At 37.3% G+C, this 19,871-nt stretch overlaps 4 protein-coding genes and 1 long non-coding RNA gene across 6 annotated transcripts; 2 read left to right on the forward strand and 3 right to left on the reverse strand.

Annotated features, from left to right (window-relative positions):
• Window positions 1-2,071: 2,071 nt before the first annotated feature.
• Window positions 2,072-11,122, forward strand: LOC133726761 (desmethyl-deoxy-podophyllotoxin synthase-like). Its single transcript, XM_062154374.1, has 2 exons — window positions 2,072-3,061; window positions 10,393-11,122. Exons 1-2 carry the CDS (start codon window positions 2,168-2,170, stop codon window positions 11,026-11,028), a joined length of 1,530 nt encoding a protein of 509 aa, XP_062010358.1. The 5' UTR covers window positions 2,072-2,167; the 3' UTR covers window positions 11,029-11,122.
• Window positions 5,528-9,085, reverse strand: LOC133726762 (uncharacterized). 2 transcript variants are annotated; one of them, XR_009854924.1, is made up of 5 exons: window positions 7,417-9,085; window positions 7,274-7,332; window positions 6,485-6,577; window positions 6,311-6,374; window positions 5,528-6,023 (listed from the first exon to the last, which is right to left on the reverse strand). It is a non-coding gene; the product is annotated as an uncharacterized LOC133726762 (long non-coding RNA). The 2 variants fall into 2 exon arrangements; XR_009854923.1 differs by lacking the exon at window positions 5,528-6,023 and having other exon boundaries at window positions 6,035-6,374; window positions 7,417-7,554; window positions 8,347-9,085.
• Window positions 11,123-11,888: 766 nt separating the features above from the next.
• Window positions 11,889-12,835, forward strand: LOC133734684 (uncharacterized). The gene is made up of 2 exons (XM_062162301.1): window positions 11,889-12,243; window positions 12,671-12,835. Exons 1-2 carry the CDS (start codon window positions 11,932-11,934, stop codon window positions 12,833-12,835), a joined length of 477 nt encoding a protein of 158 aa, XP_062018285.1. The 5' UTR covers window positions 11,889-11,931.
• Window positions 12,836-14,478: 1,643 nt separating this feature from the next.
• On the reverse strand, window positions 14,479-15,550 carry LOC133707400 (protein transport protein Sec61 subunit gamma-1-like). The gene is made up of 3 exons (XM_062132969.1): window positions 15,365-15,550; window positions 15,109-15,224; window positions 14,479-14,696 (listed from the first exon to the last, which is right to left on the reverse strand). The coding sequence occupies exons 1-2, from the start codon at window positions 15,456-15,458 to the stop codon at window positions 15,109-15,111; spliced, it is 210 nt and encodes a 69-aa protein (XP_061988953.1). The 5' UTR covers window positions 15,459-15,550; the 3' UTR covers window positions 14,479-14,696.
• A 936-nt stretch (window positions 15,551-16,486) lies between these two features.
• On the reverse strand, window positions 16,487-18,606 carry LOC133707405 (uncharacterized). The gene is made up of 4 exons (XM_062132977.1): window positions 18,397-18,606; window positions 18,091-18,155; window positions 17,775-17,973; window positions 16,487-17,195 (listed from the first exon to the last, which is right to left on the reverse strand). The coding sequence occupies exons 1-4, from the start codon at window positions 18,511-18,513 to the stop codon at window positions 16,740-16,742; spliced, it is 837 nt and encodes a 278-aa protein (XP_061988961.1). The 5' UTR covers window positions 18,514-18,606; the 3' UTR covers window positions 16,487-16,739.
• Between the last annotated feature and the right edge of the window lie 1,265 nt (window positions 18,607-19,871).

The raw sequence follows: 19,871 nt of genomic DNA on the forward strand, positions 1-19,871 counted from the left end.
GAGTTGAATTCTGGGTTTTAGTTGGATAACTTTTTGTTTCTAGTTTTGAGCTTCTGTATGTGGGAATTTGAGTATGGTTAAAAGTCTGAAAATGATGAAGGTAAGCAAATTTGAAAATCTGAAAATGAAGGTAAGCAAAATTGGACTTTTGGGCCCGAAAACCCGGCAGGACCGGCCCGGGCCTATTTGGTCCGGTCCTTCACGGTCCCTATAACTAAAAAACATTATTTGAGCCCGGCCTGGAAAAAACGGGCTCGGTCCCGGGCCTAGCAAATTGACATGCGGTCCCGGCCCGTGCCCAGCCCTACCCACAACTATGCGTAATTGCTTTATGCTTCTTCCCTGGCTTTGACCGTGGTTGACCGCATCAAGAACTTCGTCATTTTGTCGGAAACTCTAATTTGCTCCAATTTTGCACCATTTTCTCACGTTTCCGCAACTCCGCTTATTTTCTACAAAATAAATAAAAATGAATTAATCACATATTAATTGACATGAGGATTGACTTAATTCTAGTGCTTTAGATATAATTATACGCATATAAATGCATATAATCAGATACCTAAATATGAAGTTGTAAAGTTATAGGTTGCATGGTTATGTATGCTTGTGATGCATTTGTTGTGCATATACCGGATGCATGCCATAGGCGAGGCTAGTCATGTCGTGGGGCCCACCTACGAGGTTGTTTCTTATGCTTGGCGGTATGTGATATAGGCAGTATGTACAATTTCTATTAAGTGTGTTATTATATCCATGCCTCATTCACCAAAATTATTAACTGATCCTTTTGATATAATAAACTGATTTCAGTAAGAGAGGAGAGGCAGCAGCCAATACACCTAAGTGGATATTGATCAAGTGCGAAATGAGTGGGGGAAGTTTGTCGTCAACACATATGTGCACGAGTCATGAAGTAACGCACTTGTTGCTGGTACATTTTAGATAAGGAAAGCATCTTTTTTGTGCTTCTCTGCTGGTACACTGTCATGCACCATGTGTAGCATGTTTTGGAACAATATATATGTGTATCAGCTTTTTGATGTCCCAAGTAGATGGGCATGCACTAGAATGCTTTTCTTGTGTAAAATGTTGGTTTCAATGATTGGGAAATGCACCCCTTTTGCTTTTGAAGTTTAAAGTATTGGTTATATGAATCATTTGATGGTTTGCAATGTTTGTATTTGATAGAGTACTGTTCATTTGGTAAATGGACCACAATCTAATTCAGGAATGGGATGTTCAAATGATCACACAACAGATTAGATATAATGATCACTGCCTGTTGTCTGAATGACCAAAAATGGGACAAAAACACATTGTAATCAATCATATCACACATCGGTTTTTAACGAATCAGTGTCTTCTGATTTATACTCAGACAACATAATTAATTGAACTCTGTTGTCCTAAAAGTTAATCACACAACAGAATTAATTGAACTCTGTTGTCGTAAAAGTTAATCACACAACAGAACCAATTGAACTCTGTTGTCCTAAAGTTAATCACACAACAGATATAGTCCAAGAACTGAAGTTTGAAGATCAATCAGACAACAGACAAAATAAAAAAATGTTGTCTGACACGCTTAACATACAACAGCTTAAAACTGGCACTGTTGTCTGAAGACAGCGCCTCAACTGCTACGCAGCTGCGCTTGGCATCTGCCGAGCTATCACACAACAGTTATAACACATATCTGTTGTCTGTGTGTTTCTCACAACTGTGTTCCACCGTTGTCTGATTTTTCATCAGACAACGGCTCACTCTACAACGGTGGGTCTCCAAATCCCACAACGGTTTTCTACCGTTGTCTGATAAGATTTTTGGTGTAGTGCGTGTTGACAAATGGATGATACTAATTGATAGGTTGAACCGTTGAAGGTGCTGCCACCGTTGAAGGTGCTGCCTATAACTCACAAATAGAAAATGAACACGGTAGCCTTGATGCCAGTACCCATCTTGACTAATCAACAGAGGTCACCATCTCGATTGTAAGCTAATAATCGATCTCACGCAATATATTAGTTGAATGACGTATTTCATTATTCAAAAACTATTCTACCTAAGTTCAACCAGGCCAGAAGCTATATATACATTCATAATATCCTCTTTTGATTCAACAGCTTAATTTGAGTGCATAATTAATATCGATCATAGATCTCCAATGTCTCTCTTAATGCTCCAAATACCTCTGTTCACTTCTCTCTTGATCCTGGTTATTGTTTGGAAGAAATCCAAAGTCAGATCAGGCCCTAGGAAGTCTCCACCAGGGCCATGGAAGCTGCCTATTATCGGAAACTTGCATCAGTTGGCTACTGGTAATCCACTACCACATCATGCATTGAGAGACTTGGCCAAGAAACATGGACCTATTATGCACCTAAAACTGGGTCAGGTGGAGGCTACTGTAATTTCTTCCTCCAAAGCTGCAGAAGAGGTCTTGAAGACACATGAGCTCACTTTTGCTCAGAGGCCTTTGGTTTTGGCTGTAGAAGTCATGTCCTTTGCTCAATCAAGCATTGTGTTTTCTCCTTATGGTGATTACTGGAGACAGATGCGCAAGGTTTGTGTTCTCAAACTCTTCAACACTAAACGTGTACAGTCTTTCAGATCTATCAGAGAAGAAGAGGTTTTGAATTTCATCGAATCCATTCATTCTTCATCATCAAAGGGACTTACTCCCATCAACTTCAGTGAGAAGATCTCCAGCTTGACAAATGGGATAGTGTCGAGGGCAGCGCTTGGTCAAAAGTGCAAAGATGAAAAGGAGTTTACTTCATGGCTCGAGGAAGCTACACAACTAGCTGCAGGCTTTGACATACCTGACTTGTTTCCTTCTCTCAGGTTTCTTGGTTATGTTACTGGGACAATACCTAAGATGAAGAAGATGCGAAACAAGCTCGAAAAGATTCTTGAGAGGATCATCAATGATCACAAGATCAAAAATCAAGGCAATGAGGTTAACAAGCCGGAGGAAGATTTTGTTGACGTACTTCTAAAACTTCAGGAGTCCAAGGAGCTTGAAGTAACAACCGATCAGATCAAAGATGTAATTATGGTAAGTTTATATCACTTGCACAGTTGCATATAATCATAAAATTTGTTTACCAAATTATGTTGATCAAATTTGTTTGCTTGAGGGGTGCCGAACCGCCCTTTTTCTCAAAAAAAAAAAAAAATTGATTTGATCAGTATTAATTGGCAGAGTCAATATTTTATTTTTCTCGATTAAAGCTCACACCCAAGCTTGCTATTTTTGTGCGTTACTATAGTTTTGACTTGTTTGAGACAATTTCTTGAAAACATTGCCTTATTGATATAGAAAAACTCAAACCCCAACTTGCTTTATTTCCCTAGTACTCAAATATTTGGCTACTAAATATACAGACATGAGCACGTGTTTAGGATGTATTAGTGTTTGAATTAATTTTTCCCTTTTGGTTAGTTTGGAGCTCATCCATATTCCCCCTATATATGAGAAAATTAGAAAAAAAAACCCAAAAAATGAAGCTCTTATTAAGAAAAACTCATTCATATATTTTCTTTTAATCTATACCCATTCACATAATTAAACATTCCTTATAGGTTTTAAGTCTATAATTAAGTTTTTTCACCTTTTTTTAGTTTGACTATTTTACCCTTCTGATTAAATAAGGAAAATATTCCTCAAATATAGCTTTTTTTTTTTTTTTTGAATTTAAATATGGCATCAGCTGTTATAAACACAAATTAGAATTTAATACAATCAATTTATTTTCCCTGATTTAAAAACGGTTAATTGCCTTAATTATTGTATATCTCTTCCTTTCTGATTTGATCTATATATTTGCCATTTTTTAGTAGATATGTTTGTGTAGATATTCCTATTTTAGATATCTCAACGTGATTAATCGCCTTAATTATATATGCCATATTTTAGGAGATATGTTTGTGTAGATATTCCTTATTTAAAAAGATTAATTGCCTTAATTATTGTATATCTCTTCCTTTCAGATTTGATCTATATATTTGCTAATTTTTAGTAGATATGATTGTGTAGATATACCTATTAGATTTCGTAGATTTCTCAACGTGCTTCAACATCCTTTTGTGGAGATATTCCTATTATTAGATAGCACCTAAACTCTAGGTGGGAGTATTCTTTAGCCATCAAGAACTTGTAGAATCTATTGAGAAACAATGAGAGGAAACCTATTCAATAGCATAAACCCTGAGAAATCACAAAACAAATACCTCTTCGTCAGGAAGACACACACCTATTGAATATGTAGCAAACACAATGCTCATCAACCATGCCAATCAGATTAAAGGGATATGCAGTTGAACAAAGGCAACCCACCAACCTCTGATTGTGAGATCCATTTATATCACAATCACAATTTGAAATCAAAAACATAATCGCATGATTGTGGAGAAGGTCACACCTAAACTCTAGGTGGGAGTATTATTTAGCCATCAAGAACTTGTAGAATCTATTAAGAAACAATAAGAGGAAAAAGAAACATGCAATCAAGAACTTGTAGAGTCTATTATACCTATTCAATAGCATAAACCCTGAAAAATCACAAAACAAATACCTCTTCGTCAGGAAGACACACACCTATTGAATAAGTAGCAAACACAATGCTCATCAACTGTGCTAATCGGATTAAAGGGATATGCAGTTGAACAAAGGCAACCCACCAACCTTTGATTGTGTGATCCATTTATATCACAATCACAATTTGAAATCAAAAACATAATCGTATGATTGTGGAGATTTTGATACCGGCTTTGAATGTAGAGATTAGGCTTTTGAATGTGGAGATTACATAACCTCCAACCCAGAGGAGAGTTTTCAATTGTTGGAATCAAGGGTTGAGTAATTCCATCGGCAGCAAGACTAAAATCCAATCCTATTTAATAGGTGAATGGGGAATTTGATAGTGGCAGCTTTAGTAATTCTTAACAACATTGGGTTTTAATATTTATCCTATTTAATAGGTTTTTTTTTTTATTTTGAATAAACCTAATTAATTGGTTTGGGTGTATATTAAAACACTCTTATGGATGAGTTTATTCTAAAAGGGGTGTGTGAATTTGGGTGTAGAATCAAATTCCCCTTATATCAATTGTAGCACTTGCATATACAGTACTCATAAAAATATATCACTAATTAAATTCGGATGGGTGTGTGTGTTTGGTGGGGTGGTAAGGCTTTGGTCTCATATATAAGAGGTAAGGAGTTCGAGCCCCATCAAGGGTGGGGATGGGGTGGGGTTTTTTTTAAAAAAAAAAAAAAAAAAAAAAAAATTCGGATGTTTTGACCGATGGTAGCAGAACGCAGAATTTACTTTCCTCGGTTAGAGCTCGCACCATACCGAGCGTGCTATTTTTGTTCATTACTATTGTTTTAACTTCTTTTAGATAATTTCTCAAAACACATTGCCTTATTCTATGTGAGATAACTTCGAGATAATTTGGAGAATTATCTCGACACTACAGCAAAACTGGTCTTTTACGACACACAATGTGTGCTGTAAAAAATAACTTTACGGCACAAAGAAGCGTGTCGTAAAAGACAAATTTCTCTTGTGGCACACAAAATGTGCGCCGTAAAAAACATTTTTTGCGCGTCGTAAAACACTCTTTTGCGCGCCATGAAAGATATTTTACAACTTTAATTGTGTGCCGTAAAAGACCATTTTGCGTGTCTTAAAAAGCCCTTTTGGGTGTCGTAAAATACCATTTCGCGTGTCGTAAAAGATGTCTTCATTCACTCTTCTAATAGACAATACTTTCAATTAAACCCTTTCATTCAAGCATAGTTAACAAAAGCATTCATGTAGTAAATTATATCAATTAAGTAACTTCATATTACAAAATCATAGTACAGTTAAACTGGTTTTCAAATATAGAACATGCTAGCTAGATTAGAATTGTCTTCAGATTGATTACATGAGTACTTGAAGGGGCTGATGATAGCTTGATATGATGCCACATCCAACCATTTCCCATAAAGAAGTCGTACATCATAGAGCCTACAAAGACAAGCAATGACAAACATTAGTGAAGTTGGATCTTCAATCAGTTCATCTCTCTGCTAAAATGAAAGCACATCAACGTAAAACTCAAAACCAACTACAACTTAAGCACATGCAAATTTGGCGCCAAAATCAACGAATTATGAGAAGAGTACCAAAGCATGAAATTGTGGAGGCTTTGAACATATAAAGTTCTTCCCTGATATTATATAGTTGCAAAAAACATGTAAAAACCAAGCAGGCACGATCCCAAATTTATAACAGACATACTCAAAATATAATACCTATGCTGGAATTGCGGCTGCTTTTTGATTTTGTAAAAGTCACAATCGGGAAAAATACTTTCAGCTGCAACAAAAGGAAATTGGATCAAAATGTAGTTCTCACCACAACAACATGCAGAAATATAATTTGTAACAAGTCTATTAGGCACCCAAATTTGGGAGCTCCAAAGCTACCTGACAATAAAGAAGACTAGTATCTTTTCCATGGAATATCTTCGCAATAAATTTACCACCTTATTTAATTACATGAGTAACAATTGTTAAGCCCTGAAAGTAAGATCCACCAGCTGTCAATATAATGCAACGTTCAAGAGCACATACAAAATACACGTAATTAAGCTAACAAGCATAAACAACATGATTAACTCTAGAATTTAGCGCTACAAAGAAAAGAGTTTTGAAACTCTCAAAGCAAAGAAACATGAATGATGAAAGTGAAATTTGCTCCAAAGCCCCAAAAAAGCAGCACAAGAAGCCATGACAGACTCAAAACCATTCATTTGAGCATTGTTACAAATCCTTTGTGGCTCCTAATCATCAATGAAATCAAGAGGAAAAAACAATGCTGTTGTCGAAAGAAAACTGAAGCTAAAATGGGAACTATGCTGTTGAAAAAAAAAAAAAAAAGGAATTGAAATGTGAGAGGACTTTCAAAGCTCCAGAGCCCAAAATGCAGCATAAGGAGCCAAGACAAACTCCAAATATTTGAGCATTGTACCAATCCCTCATGGCCTATTGAGGGATTAAATTCACCAAAGAAATTAAATCCAGGTTATCTTATGAACCCATCCGTTCCATGTGAAACTTTGTCTCAATCATGATTTCGGTTCATAAATTGTCTCAACCATCTCCTTCCACATTCCTAAATAAACATTAGACCATCTCATGTTTTCCACTTAAGTACAATATAAAGCAGTTATAGCTGTCAAATATCAACTCTGAGAGAGCATCATCAATAAAGACCTGCACTTGGACATCACAATATCAAGAATTTTCTCAAGCTGCTGCTCCATGTAGCCTAGCTGAAAAACAGAAAGAACTTCAGTTCAGATGTAAACCATTGTTTTATTCATAGACAGCTTATATGCAAAGTTAATCAAGCCTACCAGCTTCTATCACCTCCTCCTCAATAATATACTTCACTACTTGCTCTTTCTTCTTCTGATATCCTCATACTTGCATACTACAAAAGGAAATATACCTCTCAGTATTCGGAATTGGTGGGACTAGAAAGTGCAGAGAAACTATAAAAGACAAATTGAATGCAAAACTTATTAAAGCTATAAAAACATATTCATGTGACATAAAAATGGCATCCAACTACTTGTAACATTTGGTTAAAATACCAATGCTTATAATTATGTAAGGTTCATGAACTTCAGCATACATGAACCTTCCTCCAAAACTCTAACCATTTCTTAGGCTGGAAACTCTAACCATACCAAATGCTTACTTTATCCCCCATTGATGAACTAACTACTCCCAAATCATTACATGTCTCTCCTAACATAACCACATACATGAATTTCATCACACTCAAAAACAACTTCAACTTGAAAATGAATTTTCAGCTTAAATTTCCTCAATTAACTACAAGTTCCAATTGAATGTTGGCCTTAAGCCCTAAACCTTCCCACATTACCGTAACCATAAACATTGCTCTTCATTGAATGAAATAAATAGCTAAACATTGAACCTTCCAACACACGAATTGACTTCTACTCTTTCAAAACCCTATCAATCCCAAATTGCTATAGTCTCACAGTTTCCACTGAACTAAATCTAGATATACCTTATATGATACCGAAAACTAGGTTAACCTTCACACGCAAGTTCCAGCATTTCATAACCAATAATCGGTAACCAAAACCAAATGCTCAACACCAATTCATTTACCAAATTCAAATCTTAGTCTACACATAAACATTGCATATTTGCATATCACAATCACAGATTCACAAGCAAAGATCAAGGTCTCGAAATCCATTTCCGACTGAAATTAAACCACATATGTACGATCTTTGATTCAACCTAACCTGAATTGGTTTGGGGCCGTACTTGAAGAGCGCCCCTCGGAACTGATTCTTCCGCACGACGGAGCCGGCACGGTCAGACCGACCCCGGACAACGCCGGAGAACCAGGAACCGGCGAAAGCTGAAGAAGTAGAAGATGGAGAGGAAGAAGACAGCGAGGGATTCATTTTAGAGTCTCCAATTGAATCTCATCGATTTCTAGGGCTGCGATTCTTTTGTTATCGAGAGAGAGAGAGAGAGAGGAGGGGTGATTTAATACTTCGATCAGAAAAAGTTAATACTAGAAATGTAAGCTGTAAAATAATAGTAAAATAACTCATTTACGACACACATATTGTGCACGCTGTAAATAAATAACTAAATTTACGACACACATGAAATGCACGCCGTAAATTATTGGAATAAAGACATTCTGACGGCACACATGAGATGTGCGCCGTTAATTAGTGCTGCAAGCTAGAATTAAACCATGGAAAAAATCTAAACAAAAAATTCTGAAGTTAGCCTGATTCGAACCCAGGACTTGTGACGTAGCTATAGCATGGCAGACCACTGCACTATCCCAGCCATCCCAGCCATCTATGCTAGCTGGTAACTTAATTATATATATTCGAAAGTTTACTGGAGCACGGGACCCAATGTGCCCCAATGTGGCTCCGCCACTGACTACAAGAAAAAACATGTTTAACAACATGCAATTCATGTTGTCAATCACTTTCAACAACGTTCGGCGCATGTACGTTGTAGATGCCAGAGTCATTAAAAGTCCAAGAGTCCTTAACATCGCGCTTTGCACGTTGTCGAAAAGAGGTGAAGCAAGTTGTTGTAATTATTCAACAATGAGCTTTGCACGTTGTGATAAATTTTCGATAACATTTCAAGCGCGTGTTATAAGTTTTAACAACACTCTCAGCATGTTGTCTTTAGTTTTCGATAGCATATATACATGGTATGTTGTCATATTACTGAATACGTTGTTATAACATTTCACTATATATTATTGCACCTAATTTGCTGCGCTATAGTTTCCTGTACGTCTATAAACATTCACCATTACTTAAACACATTCACATGCCTATATTAGTACACTATAACCATGTATGAAAAATATTCATTTCATTAAGAGTGCCACATTCTCTTATACATATATTCAAATTCTTTACAAAACATGCATGACAAAGTACTGAATTCTTTGCTCATCATCATTGACAAAACATGCATGTTACTTCAACTTCCTGACCTACATAAATACTCTAGTAAAGCAAAAGGTACCTGCTACTTTAACTACTAAGGAAGCATTTTAATCTAGCTTTTTGGCCATGCAAGAGTGCTACCTACAGCTTCACCAAGTTGTTTGGCATCCATGGTTGCTCTGTACACTTCCATAGTTTGATACTCATCAAACACCACATCAACCCAAACCTTCCAACACTCTCTTCCAAGAGGCACACAATGAACTTTTGTACTTGGGTTTGTTGAAGAGATCTTTCCTTCGGCCACCACTTCATCTTCTTCATAATTGTTCCAATTCAAAAGTGCACATCATCTATTTTCACGATCATTGCTTGGAGCATTAATTGGTTTACTTGATTGTTGTGACTACAAATATAAGAAATTAAGAGAATCAAATATTGGTCTAAACATCTAACTAGAAGTTGTTTCACCTAAAATTCGTACATCTAACAAATTATAACAGAGATTACATAACTGAGAAGTAGTTGCATGTGCAGCTATCATTTTCTCTAGTTTTTGTTCTGTTGAGAAGGTCCCTGTATAACATTTAGTTTAAGACACATTAGATTATATATGCTTCTTCATTCCCAATGAATTTGTTAAGCACAATGCTGAATGGCTTGAAAATAACGTGGTCTTATTGGTGGCGGGTACTTCATTTCTCTAACAGAACTACTTTCTTTTGGTCACTGTATGCACAATTATTTGAGTATTGGCGACTACACATGAGCACGTGTTTAGGATTTGTTAAGTGTTGGAACTAATCCCTTTTGGTCACTTTGGGGCTCATCCATTTAGTTTTTGGTGATCACCAGGATATATTCTCTGCAGGTAGTGAGACTACAGCTACTACCATCGAATGGGCAATGTCGGAGTTGATGAGAAACCCTAGCGTAATGAACAAGGCCCAAGCTGAGCTGCGAAAACTCCTCGAAGGAAAGCCAAAAATTGAAGAAGTAGACGTTCAAAACCTGGATTACTTAAAAGCAGTTGTGAAAGAAACTCTGAGACTGCACCCTCCAGGCACATTACTACCAAGAGAATCAAGAGAAAGTTGCGAAATCAGCGGATACGCAATCCCAGCCAAAACGAAAGTGCTCATCAACGAGTGGGCAATTGGAAGAGATCCGGAGTGTTGGATTGATGCAGAGTCGTTTAAGCCAGAGAGGTTCATGCATGGTTCTAAATCAAATGTTGACTTTAAAGGTTTCGACTTTGAGTTCATTCCCTTTGGAGCTGGGAGAAGAATATGTCCGGGGATGTCATTTGGAGTTTCAATCATTGAAGTTGCTCTTTCTCAATTGCTCTACCATTTTGATTGGGAGTTGGGGAATGGGATTAAACCAGATGAACTTGACATGTCCGAGGCCTTCGGGATAACATGTAGGAGAAAGCATGACCTGTACGTGATTGCTACTCCTCATCGTTTTCCTGCACTCCATAATGCATGAGACTATTTGATCACTGACACTATAATATGTGTACTATATATATATGTATTACGTACGTACTCTCGCCAAATCAAGTATCTAATGACTTTAATTAGCTTTTAGTTTCTTCATTTGGTTGCTATATGTTTGGACAAAGGGACTTGGGAATAATAAACTATGATCATGATGGATACTCCATGAGCAATTATGAGCATACTTGATGGAACCAAAATAAATACGACACTGCTTGTAAGATATTCAAACGTATGAAATTGTCTTTAAAATATTTTATCAAGCACGTTTGCTCTTCAAATTCATATTTGATGACATTACTACATAGAATTGTGTTACTTTAGCCACTTAATATCCCTAGTACTAAGAAATTCATGGTCTAGTGACCATTTTGCCTCATTATGACCAATAGTCCAATATACAATTACAACCTCGATCTGCTATCAAATATTAATATGGAGTACAACGATTCTATGAATACAAAGTATCAACTGTGAAATTTTACCATGCATTATGTGATCGGAATTTTTCAATCAATAAGATAAAGTCATTTTTTTATAATTATTTTTTTTAAATAATTGTCGGTATGACTGTCCTCAAACCTTAATTAATAAAATCACAGAATACATAGAGAGCATATTGTGCATCTACCCCATATCATACAATATACAACTTCCTAGTCTTACCTTTATTAAAGCTTTTAGTTTACTTTTGTATTTTCCATTTTTCATAAATTTAACAGGTAAATAATAGAAAACACCATATACCGACGTGGACGGCGCTGATTTCAGTTGCTGGCAGTAATCCCCAGTCTTCTTCCTCCTCCTCCAGAGTCCAAAGCTATAAGCTTTTGCTTCAAATCTCCTAGAACTTCACACCCTTTTGATTGCATGAAAATTAATTCCCCAGAAAATGGCGGTCGCGTCTATGAGTTTCAACCTAGTCGGAGCATTCAGAGGGATGGCCCTGAGCTCAAGCTCTTCTTCTTCCACGTCCTCCTCTTTCTTCAGAGGTGATATGGGCTCCGTCCAATTGGGCCCAAAGCTATCCTTGTCTACTACTACCCAACGCAGATTGCCATTGACGATTCAAAACGCGCACAAGAAAGGAGCTGGTAGTACCAAGAACGGTCGCGATTCCAAAGGCCAAAGGCTCGGCGTCAAGATTTACGGTGACCAGGTCGCCAAGCCCGGCTCCATCTTCATACGTCAGCGTGGCACCAAGGTAAATATTCCCAAAAGATTGAGACTTTGGTTACCATGCCCTTTTTAATTTGGTTAGAACAAAGTGCTAGAACAGCTTAGATGTAGTAAAAATCGAACAGCAAGAGATAATGATATATGGTTTAAAATGGCATTGAGTGTGGTCTGTCAGTCATAAAATGATTTGGGCAGTGTGTTTCGACGAAGCTATTCCATTATAAAGATGCATGTTTTATCAGTGTTTTAGCTTAGATATCAGTTAAGGCATTCAGGGCTGTATTTTTAGGCAATAATATGTCTGTTCCACTAGTTCGATGCTCTTATTAGATAATGCCGTGTCCTTTGTTTGACGTAATTTTAGTTTTTGTTACCTTCCATGGACATTGAGAGTCCTGTTTGACGTTGAGATAATGAGATGTCTTGTTTTTTTTTTCCCGCATTATTTTCAGTTCCATGCGGGGAAGAATGTGGGGCTTGGCAAGGACCATACCATTTTCTCTTTGATAGATGGCTTGGTTAAGTTTGAGAAGTATGGACCTGACAGGAAGAAGGTTTGTTCTGAAGTTGTTGAACCTTACAGTTGTTGGCTTGAAAGAGTAGGTACTTTGTGCTAGTAGCCTAGTTCTAACATGTTCAACGACGATTCAATTGACGGGTGAGTGTTTACCCTCGGGAGGGGACCGTGACTACTTACCCAATTTTAGCCTAAAAATTGTCTACTTACTTCATTAAGAATTTTTTACTCCCATTTACCCAATCTAACATCTATTGACAGTATTGCCCTCATTTTAATTAACAACTACTCCCCTCATACTCTCTCTCTCTCTCTCTCCACCGTCGATGAAATTACGCCGGAAATCCGACTCCAGACCAGAACTTGACGCCGCCAAGTCACCGGACTACAACCCAGACCGCCGGAAAACCAGTTTCTGCTCCACTCCGGCACGATCCGACAGATGCTCAACCCAGACCGCAACGAGCCAGACCTGCATCTCGTCGCCGATCTGTACAGACCACCGGCCACCTGTTGCGCCAATCGCCGGTGTCTTCGTCCCTGGTCGATCCAATCTGGTGCCCAGAGCAAATTCTGGGTGCCCATAGCACTTTTTTTTTTTTTCGGTATACTGGGAGCTCCGAGAATGGGGAAGGAAAAAAAAAAAAGTGAACGTGTACAATTGAACATATAAAGTGATCAATTGTGTCTGTAGTGTGTTCATTTTGGTTTTTGGAGTTTATGCAATTCACTTGAGGGCGATAATATGATTATTGGAGGGTAATAATATGATTATTGGGGGCAATAATATGATTATTAGGAAACAATAATATGATTATTAGGAAGCAATAATATGATTATTGAGAGGCAATAATATGATTATTGAGAGGGCAATAATATGGTTACTAGGTATTATTAGGGGGCAATAAATTCAGACGCCGAAATCCGGTCACCAGTCCGGTAGCCGAATTCCGGATTCCAGTGACCGGTCGCCGAAGTCCATCACCAGAGTCCGCGGCCGGCCATTGGTCACCGGAATCCGACAAGGTATTCGATGACTTCTCTCTCTAAGTGACAAAGAAGGAGAGGGCAAAATTGTCCCAAAAATAAATAAAAATGAATAAAAAAATACTTAATTGGGTATTAGGGAAATGATCTCTTAGAGTGTTTGGGTAAGTGGGCAATCTTTTAGAGTGTTTGGATAAGTGGAGTTAATTAACCCCAAAATTGGGTAAATGATCATTTTCCCTAAAAAGAAACCACAACTGGTGCTTGCATCTGCTGATAATGGTGCAGAGACCAATCCTCTTTGTTGATTGTTGCTCATCTCGTATATGAAGTACTATCAAAGGCAGCATAATTCTTTCCTTTTTGTATAATTTTGTGTTCAAATCATTGAGAAGTCTCAAGTGTTGTACCAAGTATGCAGATTTTAGTCCCTTTCTGATGTACTTCTCACTTGGAAGATAAAATTCATTAGTGCAATGTTGACAGCGGCTTGAACTTCATATTCATGAGTACTAACTGTGATGCTTTGATCGTTCATGGAAATTTGGTTTTGATAATGTTTTATCATTTGTTTTCATATTATCGAAGCCCCAGACTTCATTGCTCATGACTAGCTCTCACCACAATGTACTTGTGACCTAGCAAATCATCCCTAAGCTTTTCTATTCTTTTAGGTCTTCCCATCAACTCTTAGAACTAGCAAAGCCAAAACTGAACTGCAAGAGAGAATAGAGCTTTCATGACTCACACTTAGCGAAACAGAGAACAGTTGATTTGTTTAATTGTGAGAGAAGAAAATCGAATGTTGAACTCAACATCTCTGAATTACAAAAGAACAAGCTAAGAGGGTAGAATCTTTCTGAAAAACAAACAATAGGTAAACTGTAAGCATCATAATGCACTTGGCGGTAGATCTTATCCCTATTTAGTGTTCCTTGATAGCTCCATCTTCTTTCTTACAAGTGCCAAATGACCTGCACCACCACATCATTGCAGCATCAACATAATGTCAGGAAGACAGGAACTCATCTTGTTTTAATATACTCACATGTATTGATGAATCTTCAACACAATACAAAAGTAAGCCAAGGAGTTGTGATACAATGTATGAAACTACTTTGATTTCCTGTCATTATATTACCCTTATCAAGATGTTAGTGATCTATGAACCTAAAAAAGATTCTTTTGTTATTGGCATCACCCGAAATAGCCCCCCACAATAATCATAAACGATTATCAACCACAGAACACAACTAGAATCTGAAAAAATTATGTACAGTACAGATCTATATGAAACTAATACAATCAGTCAGAGACAACTTCCTCGATAATTGTTTGATCATGCATGCAGAGCGATCAAACTAATGACTGATCAGAGGACCTTACCTAAGCAGCTCCGACGATGATGTTGTTGATCGGAATGAAGATGAGCTTCACAAAGAAGCCAACGAATCCCATCACCACGAACCCGATGGCCGTACGTACCGCCACCTTTGTGAATTCTGTTGCATGCAATACGCACCGCATCAATATAAGATTCTCATGTATCCCAAATGCAAAACAATCAAAAGGATTAGGACTACACATTGCGTCAATGTTCAAACAGATGCAGATCCGATTTGGATTTGAAATGGATTATTACCTTTCCGGTCGGGTTTGTGGCAGCGTTTAACCAGGCGAACGCTGTCCTTGGAGAATTCTCTCAGAGGCTCAAACACTGAATCTATGGCGTCCATTTTTCTTTTCCAGGAAATCGAGGATTTATTTGTTAAGTTATTCTAGAATTTAAGGCCTCGGGGGGAAGAACACCAGGAAATGAAGAATGAGCTGAATCTTGAGGAAACAGGGGATTTTATACCGACATGCAGTAATACCCTCTCAGTCCTATTAAACGACTGTCGTTTTGCTGATGTGTTCTAATTTCGACTGTTTTTTTTTTTTTAACCGAAAATTTTATAGGATGGTTCTAGTTGGACCTCCAAATTTGCTATTTGGACCTCCCATACTTAGTACACCTCTAATTTATTTTTTAGAATACTTGAAAAGCTAAGTAGACCTCCTTATTTTTACCAAAATGCCCTTGAACATGAGATACAACAATCTGTTATTCTACTTTTTATCTCTATCTTCAACCACGAGAAGAAAAATGAATCAAAATCACATGACATTGCTCTCTTGTGAGTAGGTCTCTCCTCCACCAAAATTAATCAAATGGTTGGTTCTCTATCTTGATATGTTGTTGGAACCCCTTTGAATTTGCTAAAAGAATGATTTCAAGGGTATTGGGTTGGAAGATCGAGTAATAACTATATCATAATATTCAATTAATTTAGTTTAAGAAAATTTCAAATAAGATTGTTTTGAATTTACCTTTGTAATAAATGATAGGCCATGTATAGAAATTATTATTTTTACTTAATTGTTTTAAGTAAATTATAAAACTATATAGACAATATAAGGAAATATCGGGAAAAAAAATTAAATTGAATGTTATATTTGGTTGGAGGAGGTAAGAAGAGTATTTATTTATTTACTTACTTAATTTTTCATTTTTCTCTCTTTGTCCTTATTTGTCTTTTCATATAAGTTGACAAAGTCAATTAATAACTGAAAAAAATTGGAGGTCCACATATCAAATTTAGAGGTCCAACTAGAACCACTCAATTTTATAGTGAGTACCAAAATAGTTCTGAGTTTCAAAGACAGATGTCAAAATGTGAAATGTAAATGCCATTTGAAGTTGCAAAAGATCGAAGGCAACACACGAGGCACCTTTGCTTAAGTTGTCAATAACCACCACATTAGTGTTCCCAACACATTCTTTGAAATCAGGCACTCAACTCAACTAAAACAACTATTCCTTGGCTACAGCATTCAAAATCTTCCAAGACAATTCCCTATAATATTTTCCAAGTACATTTTGAGAAGCCATTATGTACTTGCACTGGAAGAAGGCAAAGAATAATAGCAATTCCCGCGTCAATTGGGTTGTGAGGGTCACAATCTCTTTGTTGAACTTATGTGGAGTCTGGTTTTTTCTCACGTTGAACAGCTCGTGGGACAAACGTCAGGCCACGAGTGGGTCGACGACCAAAGCTGATGGATGCGGGACTGGAGTCTGATGTGCTTAACTTGGAGACAGCAGTAACAAGATTATTGATATCTTCATTTCCCACATCCATATTAGATACATCAGGCTTCTTGAGATTAGCTTGCTTCTGCTGATTCTTCTTCTTCTGTTTTCTTGAATGATCAATGTCATCAATGACTTCATTTTCCACTTCCATATCAGATGCATCTGCCCTCTTAACATAAGCTTGCTTTCTTTGTTTCTTCTGCCTCTGTTTTTTGGAGGGAGGAGCCTTCTTGAAAAACTCAAATGAAGTGGGGAACTTATGCTTATCCACCAGATGTTGTTGCCGGCTTTTATAGGTCTTCAATTTCAAATCACAGCCTTCTACAAGGCATTCATACTGTTACAGATAGACATTCAAACCAAATCAATGGACTTAAACCAGTAAGGAAGTTCCATAACAAGATGGAGAAACATTTCATCCCTTGGAGTCATTATCCCTCAAAATTTAACGACCAGAAAGCACATGTACAGGGCAGAAATGTTGGATATATCTAATAAAAGCTAGAGTTTTGAGAAATATCAGATCAATTCTGCATGCTTAAGTATAACCTCAGATTCTACATACTTGTCTGATTAGAAATTTGAAGAGTAACAATGTTAAGCAAGGATGGTAAGTTTTTATAAAGTATTGCCATTGAAGATTTAAATTTGATCCCAGTTTAGCAGCCAGATATGTAAGAAAGAAACAGAAAAAGCTTGAAATGACTTTCTATGGTCATGTTTGAGCTTTGTTCTTCCTCCACACAAAAACCTAACATTCTAAATTGGCGACCATTCTATAAGTTGAAAGAGGGAACTGTCACAAAGACTAGCGGAGACAGAAGCACATCATCACATAGCTACAGGGAAAACAGAAACGTATCACATCATCATTCCTCAGACAACATCAACATAGAACGATATAAACAGGAAATACCATGGAATCACCACGTGCGACTTTGGCCTGAAAGAAAGAACTGTGAGCTTCAGATACATGAATGCTGAGCAGCCGAGACGTTGGATAGACTCTAGAGCACACAGAGCAAGATGCAGTGTGACGAGCATTGTAATGATCCTCAAAGTCCTCCAAGCAAGTCAATCTAGCTCCACAACCAACAATGGGACAGAAAACACCCCTGCGCGCACAAACACACACACATCAAATTATCCCCTCAAAATTTTCATCTTTCCAGTCCCTAATTAAAGCCCACACATTAATCACTGTATAAAACTCTAATGCTACTTATAAATACCTGCCTTCCTCATCCACGAAATTCCGAAGCTCACGCTTTTCATCTTCAGTCAAATCCAGTGCAAGCTACACACAATATTAGAGTAATTTTATCAAACCACATCACAAGTTCAAATCATTTCAGCCAAATGTGCTAGAAAAAATTTGAAACTCCAAATGTCATTGACGCTTAAAACCTAGCTCTTCCGACTCAAGATTGGAACTTTTCTTCAAATAACACCAGAATTCGCCAGATGTAGATCAATTGAGAGGTTCAGAGGACACCAGAAACTGAGAAATGAAAGATTAGAAGAAGAAGAAGAAGAACCTGTTTGACGAGCAATTCCCTTTCGAGGTTGCCAGATGCAAAGAAGGGAGATTCAGGACCAAACTTTCGACGGAGGGCTTTCCAGTACGGAAACCCTAACTCTAATTCCATCGCCATGGCCTTCTCTTCTTGCTAACTGCTACTCCGAGAGAGTGAGAGAGATGATCCAGGACGCATGTGCTCAACTGAAATGAACGTTTTGCGGTTTCGATATTTGGGTTATAAATATAAAATAGAATTTAATTATCCGATTCGAGATTTAATATTTTTAGGCTAGTTTTACATTTGTTTTAGAATTATTTTATTTTAGGTTTTTAGTTTCTTTTTAAATTTGGATTCTTTAGGATTTCTTGTTAGATTATGATTTTAGGTCTTGGATATAGGCAGCACCATCATGCTATGTATTAAGATCAGTTTTATCATATCAAATTTAATAAAATGAGAGATTTTTCTCAAATTCTCTGGTGGACTCCAGATTTATCTTTTTAGGGTTTATTGCTTGTAAACCCAGGTTACTTCCGACTGCGTCAGGTGGTATCAGAGCAGGTCTTTCCTGTCTCTTTTATTTACCTTTGTAGCAACGGTTGATGAACATGCTCTAATTACAAGAGCGGATTTGGATGCCCTTACCGCTCAAATGGCAGCCATGAACGCTCAAATGGCAGAATTTCGTGGGTAGTTGGAAGGAACAAACAACAACAACAACAACTGTAACAGAGGCGGGGAAGGACAACGTGCTAGAGCTCCACGTGGTGGTGGAGGTGATATTAATTGTGATTCCGAGGATCTCATAACCAAGGCTGATATTCCTTACTTTTCTGGTCACATGAGCGTAGAGAATTTTCTGGATTGGCAGGTTAAAGTGGATAGATTCTTTGAGATCATGGAGGTTCCAGAACACAAGCAGGCTAAGATGGTTTCTCGGAAGCTGAAGAAAGATGCTGCTTATTGGTGGGATCAGTTGCAGAGTTCTCGTCAGAGGCAAGGAAAAGAGCGTGTTCGGACATGGCGGAAGATGAAAGGTCTTTTTAACGAAAAATTTTTGCCTAGAGATTTTTCAATCAAGAATTACCCTCTTAAGGTTTTTGAGAAGAAGTTAAAGTCCAAAGAGTTTTCTTTGCCCGTTGAGATTAATAGTTTATCTGAAGAAAAGCCAGCAAATTTTCTAATGGAAGAAGCTCCACAAGAAAACATCCATGATAACCAAGAAGAGGTTAAAGATGAAATTGTTCATGTAGACATGGTTATTAATAATGAAGAAGTCTTGGAGCTTGAAATTAATCATTCAGAACCAGATGTCATTCAAGAATGAAACTTTAAGAGCCAAGAAGAATCTACTAAGGTTGCCTATGACAACCAAAGTGCATATGACAGACTCATCTATGGTGTTGGCTTCATGATTATGTCATCAGAATTTGCAAAAGATCAGGCCATTGACTCACATGTTCAAGTATCTAATTTTTTATCGGGTTTCT

Source organism: Rosa rugosa, chromosome 1 (genome assembly GCF_958449725.1).
Source record: "Rosa rugosa chromosome 1, drRosRugo1.1, whole genome shotgun sequence".
Lineage (NCBI taxonomy): Eukaryota > Viridiplantae > Streptophyta > Magnoliopsida > Rosales > Rosaceae > Rosa > Rosa rugosa.